We start from the raw sequence: 9,467 nt of genomic DNA, 5'->3' as shown, positions 1-9,467 counted from the left end.
CTATTTTTAGAGAACAATGCAGCACCAGTGAATAACGTAAGTTAGTATAATTTATGTACTAAGCCCAATAAGCTTTGTATCTGAGTGGATTTATGAAAATATATGATAAGACATAATAACTTTATATACTATTTTAAAAAGGTAGTATGATATAAATAAAGTTAGGATTTTTTTTTTTTTCTTTTTTTTTTTTTTTTTTCTTTTTAAATTTTATACACCGTCTTTCACTTTTGCAGTACCGTACTGGATAAGTAAGGAGGAAGACTCCATTCAGCCAATCAGCAGTTAAATCTGGTTTGACTTACAAGTTATTTTAGCCAATAGGAGGCGGTTAAATTGTGATTGATTAGCTCCTGAGCCAATCAAAAAGCAGAACGGCTCTCGAACTCTATTTTGACTTCCAAACACGTGTCCCGTCCTTCTGGGCGTGGCCAGCAGCCTCCCAGTGCTTTTTGTGTGGCTAACTTGTGAGCGCTGCGTTACAGAGCCGCCGGTTTCCGCATAGCGGATTAGTGGAGAGACTTTGAGCCGTGCTCTTAGAAGGAAATACGCGACAATGAGTTCGACAAACACTTTTCAGGGCCTTGAGGAAGGCGGAAAACCGAGTTCGAGGTATAATCAGCTCTCCTTGTGATTAAGTCTAAGTGCGCTAGCTGAACTAGCTTAGCTCATCGGTGAAAAATCCCAAGCAGGAACTTGGCTAGTTCAGCTAGCTAACTTTGGTTTAGCTTTCTGTCCTCCAAGTAATGTAATTACTTAGCATGTAAGAGAAGCTAAAAGCTAGCTGAAATGTAAAGCCAGTATTTAAAAACGGCTAATTAATAATAATCTAATCTTTCATCGACACGATTTAGTAGAGATTTAGAGATTGTGCTGCTTAAAGTGAAGTGATACAATCCGCTTTCTTGTATAATTAGCACTCAACTAAGTGTGTCTAATTTATCACCAAGACAAATATATACAGATATAAATATATACAATTTAAGAGATATATAAATGCACGCTTTGCAGTGGTCAAATGTAAGATTTTGTAATATGTAGGTTACTTGTGTAGTAGCTGTGCTGTGTATTGATTTCTGTGCGCTACACATGTGCAGGGTTCAACACTAATAAGAGCACTGATTGACTGAAAATGGAGGCAGATTGATCCTGGTGTACAGTCTCTCAAATAAATCCGCTTCAAATATTGTCACCTAATTGTTTCTGACCTCTGTCATGTACAACTTTTTTTTTTTTTTTGTCTCACACTACTGCCCTTCTTTACCGCCTTTCTCCAAGCTGCAGTGACGCGCCTTGAACGCAAGGGGGCGTTTACATATGCAGCTTTATCATGAACCATTATTTAAACAATTATAGCACGACTTTGTTGAATTCTCGATTCTGATTGGTTAGAAGGTGTTGAATAATTTTCTATAACAGCAGCTCTGACAGTTGTGTCTGCTTTAAAATAAATCACAGGTTATTGTAGTAATCCACATGATCTAAGTCTAAAAACTATTTTAAGAAAGACGTATAATCATGGATATGGTGACGCTTTCTGTAAGGAGAGCTTTATGTAATGGTTAGAAGGCTACGTTTTTCAGGCGTCAGCTGTGAGAGAGTGTCCGAGACTGATGACTTTATGTTTTCCGGTTTCTCAGTAACATGACAAGCTTCAATTTTTTTGTCTTATAAACTGCAAAAGAGAGGCTGTTAAGAAAAGAACTGTTTGTCTCGTGGACCATCCACAACCTTAAATGTAACTGTAAAGAGATAAAAAATTTTTTTTAAAAAAGTATGCTGTGTCATTCACTAATAAATGAAAAATTGTAATCGCAGGCAAATTTCTCTGGTATAAGAGGAATAAAACGCTTTGGGATGTGCTGTTGCTGAAAAATAATCAACTTCGGGGTTGAACTGCTTCACATCAGGCCACATCACACTACTGTCACTGATTATTTTCCTGTAACACCACACCCCGCTGTGTTAATGATTCTCTCTTTTATAAGTGAATAGCAGTGTAAATAAACATTCCAGGGCCCATATATGCTTATGTAGGCTGATAGATTGGTTTTGTGTTTGAGGATTTGTATATCATATTAATTGAATATTAGCACGGGTGTATGTTCACAGGGTTTTGCGACCTCCTGGTGGAGGCAGCAGCAACATATTCGGTGGCTATGAGGACGATGCCGGTGCTTCGAGACGGCAAAACAAGATGGCCTCCTCGATTTTCGCCCCTCCAGAGGAGCCTCAAGGAGGCCCCAAACGCTCCAACCCTCCAGGTATAAACGTATGGTGTACAAAAGCTCTCTTTTCCCTGGTCTTTTTGAGCTGCTGGTGTAAAATCCTCACCACACTGTAATCAGACTGGGCGTGTAACTTTTTCCTCTCTCGCTCTCCGGTCTGTCCTTCTCCATGAGCAGCAGGTTTGAGTCACTGCTTTAATCCCTGAAGGTCGCAGCCAAGCTGGTCATTCCCAATCCCATCAGTCTTGTCAATTTAGGTCAAAGGTTATATGAGGAAACTGTGAGGAGTTTCTTTATGGTTCATCACTGAATCAATTTCCCAACACTATTGATCTGAAGTTTCCAGAGTGCTGTAGGTCAACCATGTGACCTGAGTTATAACAAACACGAACCGGGCCAGGCTTTAGTTTTTAGCTTCAAGTGGTTCTCTTGTAAGCACTGAAGGCTCTGTTCTCTGATTGGCCGTCAGCCTGTGGCATGTTCTGGAAGCGTCTATGCTGATGTTAGCATGTGTGCACCCTTAGGGATGAGGAATGGAATCCAAAAATCTCAGCCACTCAAAGAGCTTGTGTGTGATTAGTTGTTGGATAGAAGCACTATAATATCCACACAGCATTAGAGTTTTACAGACTAATCAGAATCAGAAAGTATATTTCTTTAAGTACAGCATGTCCAGGAACTTTATAAGAATATAGAGCTATGACCTAAAATATTGAGAGAGGTGGTTATGTATGTATAATTTTACTCCAACTCTTTACACACCTGCTAGACATTTATTGTGTTGAGTTTCACAGATTTTTTTTAACATATTTTATATTAAGATAATGCTAAAAAAATTTTAGAAAAAAAGAAAATGTACTTTCTTTTCTGAATGTGATACAAATATTGATTACTAACTTCTCGTCCATTGTTTGTCTTCATTACTGCCTCCACCCTCTCTCTTATCCTTTAAGGAGCTCTTTCTTCTTATCAGCTGTAATTTTTTTTTTGTCTTCCGGATCATTTTTAACTGCGCAAAATGTCACAGGCTGGCTTCTACAGCTCTGGTCAGGAGACAGAGAAGGTCATGGAAGGACTCTGACTTCTTCTTTTAGTTCTATTCATAGCTATTTTGTCGATTATTGTCTTGTGTTATGGATACATGGTTTGTTGCAGGATATACCCACATCTCAATTTTACCTTCTTGGATTTTTTTTTTTGGAATTTTCTTGGAGTTTTATTATTATGTTTTTTTATTGTAAAATAGAGGTATCTATTTTACAATTTCCTCCCGCTCTGGAAACAAAGGGAGGTTGCAGTTTTTTTTTTTTTTCCACTCGGTTGCACATTCCAGTATAAACACAGCAGTGCAAGTTCTGTAGTTGGTGTTAATTATTTATAGTAAACAGCAGAGACAATATGATTGAGTGTTATATATTAGAGTGCATTATCATGCAACCAGTTGATATGTAAATGTCTCAGCAGTGATTTTAGTATTTTATATACGTGCTGTATGAATATACCATGCGACTGTTAAAACTAAATACATGCAAGTCTAAGATCTTTCTGTCCATCTCTCAAAGGTGGAAAGAGCAGTGGGATTTTCGCCGAGCCCGAGGCTTCTTCCCCGAAACATAAGCCCGTGCCTCCAGGTGGAGCGGGTAACAACATCTTTGGAGGGCCAGAGTCAAACCTGCCTACAGCTAAGAGTCATCCCAACAAACCAAAGGTTGGTTAATGTTTAAAATGGATACACTGGTCATTATTCATCAAAACTGTGTGGTCAAATCTGATGCACACACAGCTTCCTTACATGTCAGTTTCTTTGGCATGTTGGTAGAATCAAACGTTTAATTTTCCTCTCAGTTTTATTCTTTCCTGCGATCTTGGATGCTTTTATTGGCTTACTATCTCACCCCCTGCATATATTAGGGCATTACCTGTAAAGTGAATGTACATGTAGGTAAATTTTAATACGCATATGACATGTAAATAAGGGGTGAGGTAAATGAGGGCTTGATGAAGCTGATTCATCCTTTGAGCTCAGTCCAACCCTCGTTTTGATGTCATACGACAGTGTAATGAATCCAAAGCATATTTGTCCTATGCTATCCAATGTGCTTGTTTTTATGCAGCATTGCTGAACAATGGTCATTATGTATTTGCAAAATCATTTAAAAACCTGTAGAATGGAAGTAAATAGCTTTTGCTTACTGATGAGTTCTTCTTAACTTTTTACAGGACAACATAAGTTTGGGTTCAGCTGTTACAGTTGAAGCACCAGGTAAGGGATCACCACAAATGTACAGAATAAAACTAAACACTTCTTTATTTATCATTTCTAAGTTTTCTTAAGCAAATACTCCAGTGTGTTATTCTTTTCCAGTCTAATCTCTATCTACAAGGATTTATTAACACATCTCTCTGTACTGAGAAAAGAACAAATGCCTGTTTATATAAAACATTCACAGTGAAAGTAAAAGGGCAGGTGTTGAATTCAGTTAATAAATGTTTAAATTGTGCAGATATTACAACACTGATGCAACAGTATGTAATATTACTTGTGCATTCCTGTAACCTTTGTGCAATCAATGTGCCGCTAGGTGAAAAATAAAGCAGTGCTGTATATATGTCCATGTTGATAACATGGCAACAAATTTGTGGTCTCATCTTTAAAAGGACAAATTAGAGCATAGTTTGTGGATAAGCTGACTTTCTAATTTTATAAAAATGCATGTTTTGTTTACACACTGTTTTGTTTTAAATGCTGAAACACCTTTCTATATTTCACGTAAGGGTGCTTTCATACTTGGCATCGCTTTTTTTTTCCTCCTCAACTGCCAGATCATCTTTTACACGTAATGGTATGTGAAGCATCCACAAGACTGTCAGAAAGATGCTGCCATCCGCACTGTTTTTCCCCCGACTGCGGAGCTTTCCAAAGTAACATTTTGCAGAAAATTGCTGGGTGACATCAAGCGCTTTTTAAACTCCTGACCAATGAGGTCGCAAATTGGGGGGGTAAGCGAGAAAAACCAACATGGAGAACAAAGTGGCAGAGAAAATGTTAGTCTCGTTGGGACAAGTGCTAACTACGCAACATTGACAATCTCAGAATCTCTGACCCTTTCACACTACATGACTTGAATCGCTTGCGATCATTTGTTTGGTGTTGTAGGGGTGTGCACTTTACAGACCAGGCTCACAAACCGTCCATGCCAAAGCCTGTCTAATCCCAAAATCACGTTTTGTCATGATAAATGCAAGGTCATGTATCACTATTTTGTATGGAAACAAGAACTAAGAGAAGATGTGGAGGAAATATTGTTTGGGGGAGACATAGGCATTGAGAATTGTCTGTTCTGCAAAGAGAACCAGAGTTACAGTGCAAAAAGTTAGCTATTTTTATACTGCGTGTCAGCAGGAATAATGTTTTTATTTTTGCTGTTCTTAAAAACAGTTTGGGTTTGACATGCCAAATGATTTTTTTAATAGAAGCATTATTATTGTGCATTATTACATTTTGCCCTTGTCCTCCCACACAAATAGCTGGATGATAAACTGGGTTCAGGGATCTGCAGTGCTTGAGAGCATGAATTTGATTTCCTCTCGTTGGCTGTTTCTCATCGCTGTTCTTTCAACTGGTCGCAGAGGGGTTCACGCTAGGGATTCATCACAGAAAATCAAACATGCTTGAAAATATCAGTGCCTCGGCAATCTTTCACAGACTGAAAAAGTTGTGTCACTGAACCATTCACACTATACGAGTGTACAGTGAGGAGTCTGGGAAATCTGGGCTAAAATCATGAAGTGTGTACTAGGTTTAATGAGTGAATATGCAGAGATTTATGATCTGCAATTGCCATATCATTAGATATAACAAGTTGGCTATTTTTGGAACCTTTACTGGTATTTCATGTGGCATCCCACTTTAATTGTGGCTGAATTCAGTAAAGTCACACTAACCATCACTGGCTAGCACGTTTCCTGTAAAAGCAGCCTAAACAGGTTTTCTGTTCTTAGTGCAGGGAAACACCCACATGTGAGCTACAGATGCAGTAGACAGAGATTGGAGAATATTTCCTTAATTCAAAGTGTGCTAGCCTATTCACGTAAAGTACAAGAAATGCTTGTTAATCAGTTTTATTTCTGCCGCAGCGCCTCAGCCAAAGAAGATAGAGGAAGTGAAGAAGGAGGTGGCTGTCTCTCCTCAGCCTACCCCCACAAAAGAAGCTCCCCCTCCTGAACCCACAGCCAGTCAGGATGCGGAGCCGTTCCCCGGACAGCCGACGGAGAAGGACCACGAGCCGCGCCTCGGACCCCGGCCACGCTCACACAACAGAGTGCTCAACCCGCCTGGTGGAAAGTCCAGTGTGGTCTTCTACTGACCAGCGCTGTGTTCTCTGTCTCAATCACTCTCTCGCTCTGTTCTGTCTTATTAACACTGCTACTTACTTTTTTAATCACTTACCTTCTTCATGGTCTGTTATTTTCTTTGTTTTTTCGTATACCTTGGTTTAGTTTTCCCTCTTGCACTTTCCAACTCATTCCTTAAACAACCCTCTTCCTTGCTATCTGACGGTTTGAGTAACGGTTGCGCTCAATCAATCAAATGGTTCCTTTCTCATCAATCACACTTGGAGGTTGATTGTTTTATGTGAATGTGTTCTCTGAATTTGATATTGTATAGAATACAGGTCTGATGATGAAATGTAAAGTGTGTGTATGTAACAGTAAACTGGAACCACTGTCGTAATAATGGCGCATGTATGTATCTCAGTCTGAGTATGTCCTCATGCAGCAGTTCACAATCCCCGTCCCACTGCTCTGCAAGCTTTGCTGCATGGTGCTCAGCCCGGTGTGTTAGAGCGTAGAAAACACAAAACCAGCAATAAGTCCTGAGGACTGAGAAGTTTTGTTCTAGCATAGCTCTGAAATTTAGCTGTAATCAGCTAAATAATAGTGTGATGAATTCTTCCTTTTTTTTTTTTTTTTTTTCCTACTTCTCATTGGAGATTACAGTGCCATTGGGTTCTTGAGCAGTATAGGGATGTAGGATCTAGTAGCATCCCTTTTTTTTTTTCCTGTTACACCATATGCTTAGGAACACACACTGTTCAAGGAAATGCAGCCCAACAATACCAAAATGATCAAACCAAAAAGTCCACACAGATGATCGGATTGTAACACACACAAATACAGTAGCACAAAAGGCTGACTCAAGAGTATGCTCATACTCAGCATGGGTTCTTTAGCAAAAAATAAATCAACATGTCATTTTAGTTGAATACATAAATCTAAAGGTATTTGGAACATCAGAAATATTCTCTCTTGCAAGAAAATGCTCTGGATAAACAGATGTTCTGATAATTATTTTGTACCAAATACCAAAGTGTTATGTTTTCACACTTGAATCTGTTTTTCCTTCCTACACCTCGAGCTGCCGGTTTAAATTAAAACTGCAGCAGGGAGGCAGGCAGGCGGCGCACGTTTGTGTGAAAGTGTGTTTCTCACATGCTGATGGAAGCACTGCCCAAAGTGCCTGTGTGGTTGAACGGCAATGTCACAGAAAACTGTGTTACAATAAACATCTATTTTGATGATTCATACACTTTGGTGTTGTGTCCCTCTGTTTAGGTCATGGTTATAAATTCTTGTCATCTTAGCCTGTATTTCCTCTTATTTCTAAACGCTTAGGAAAGTCACACTGAGAACTCTCAATGGTGTTCCAGTTTGTCCCGTATGAGGGAACCATTTGAGGTTCTCTGAGAAGCTATAAATCAAGTCAAAGAGTGAGCAAGCACGACTTCTCTGTGTACAAACGATTGGTTTCAGTTTTAGTTTCTTCCACTTTTCTGCCTCTGCCACCATGTGGTGGATATCTCAAGAACAAGTGCTTGAATGTTTGCAGGATTTATATGGAATTATCATTGTAAACAGCAGACGAACTGATTAGATTTTGGAACTGACCCAAATGTTCAAGGTCAAGGTCACAGCAAGGTCAAATGTCTGAAATAGTTTTTCTTCAATAGCTTCCTCTCTGTTTGTCATACAGAAATGTTACTTACATGTTCATACTCAGGAACTCAAGGCCCATTTTCTGGCTAACTGCAGTTTTTTCCAGTGGTCTGTCCATCGTTCGTCCATCCAAGAATCTCGTTGGTGTGATATCTCAAGAAGAGATGCTTGAATGTTTGAATTAATATGGGATTTTCATTCCAACCAGCAAATTAATTTATTTGAGTATGGAATTGATCCAGACAGGGTCAGGGTCACAGCAAGGTCAATGTCTGAAATAGTTTTTCTTCAATAGTTTCCTTCCTCTTTGAAGGATATTTTAAGGATATTTCAGGCACACAAATTAGTAACAAGAAGGACTAGACTTGTTGGTGGCACAGGAATCCCTGTCAGTGCCACTGGCACCAAGTTCTACTTGTTTGTGAGAGCAGTGTTTTCATTTGCCATGTAGAGCATCACTTATCAACTTCACTGAACCTATGACTTTCAAAACACTTTTTTGGAGATAATTTATTAAATATCCTTGTTTAATTTGATTGGACAAGAGGCGTTCCACGAGGCGTTCTTGTTCCTCTTTCGGCTGCTCCTGTTAAGGGTCGCCACAGCGGATCATTGGTCCACATATTTGATTTTGGCACAGTTTTTACACCGGATGCCCTTCCTGATGCAACCCTCCCCAATTTTATCCAGGCTTGGGACCGGCACTGAGAGCGCACTGTTGCTGGGGTTGGTTTCCTGGCTGGGAATCAAACCCAGGCCGAAGCAACGAGAGCACTGTGGCCTAACCACTACTCCTCCAGGGACCCCAGGCATTCCAAGAGATATTTAGTATATATTTAGTATAACAGCACTGATACATTTCACTGTTTGAATCACTCTCTGGATTCGCTACATAAAATTTGAATTCTAGCAATAATTCATTACATTATAACTGTTACTACACTTACTACGAGCTGTCAGTCTGTGCACTGCATGGCATCATGCAACACTGTCCAGCTGTGGCATCTTTGGACTATTTGAACATGTGGACTTCTTTGAACTATTTTGGTTGACGAAGCAAAAGTAAATGAAATATTTTGGCCATATTGTGTCAATATTAATTTCATGTTTATAGAACTGTTGTTACAATCTGCTGTGATTACCCGTGGCCTCGTGCCTACGCTTGAATCACGGCCGTGCTGATATTCAGTAACAGCACTTTTGCTTGTGCGATGTTGCTTAAATAGCTACTGGGTTTTATAT

The 9,467-nt window shown here is 39.4% G+C and overlaps 1 protein-coding gene across 1 annotated transcript; it reads left to right on the top strand.

Moving 5' to 3' along the window:
- Positions 1–402: 402 nt before the first annotated feature.
- jpt2 (Jupiter microtubule associated homolog 2) lies at positions 403–7,816 on the top strand. The gene is made up of 5 exons (XM_026917136.3): positions 403–612; positions 2,113–2,264; positions 3,791–3,936; positions 4,449–4,491; positions 6,366–7,816. Exons 1-5 carry the CDS (start codon positions 557–559, stop codon positions 6,593–6,595), a joined length of 627 nt encoding a protein of 208 aa, XP_026772937.1. The 5' UTR covers positions 403–556; the 3' UTR covers positions 6,596–7,816.
- Positions 7,817–9,467: the final 1,651 nt, after the last annotated feature.

Source organism: Pangasianodon hypophthalmus, chromosome 13 (genome assembly GCF_027358585.1).
Source record: "Pangasianodon hypophthalmus isolate fPanHyp1 chromosome 13, fPanHyp1.pri, whole genome shotgun sequence".
Classification (NCBI taxonomy): Eukaryota; Metazoa; Chordata; class Actinopteri; order Siluriformes; family Pangasiidae; genus Pangasianodon; species Pangasianodon hypophthalmus.
Note: the sequence above shows the minus strand (reverse complement) of the source record. Positions and strands in the feature narration are given on the sequence as shown.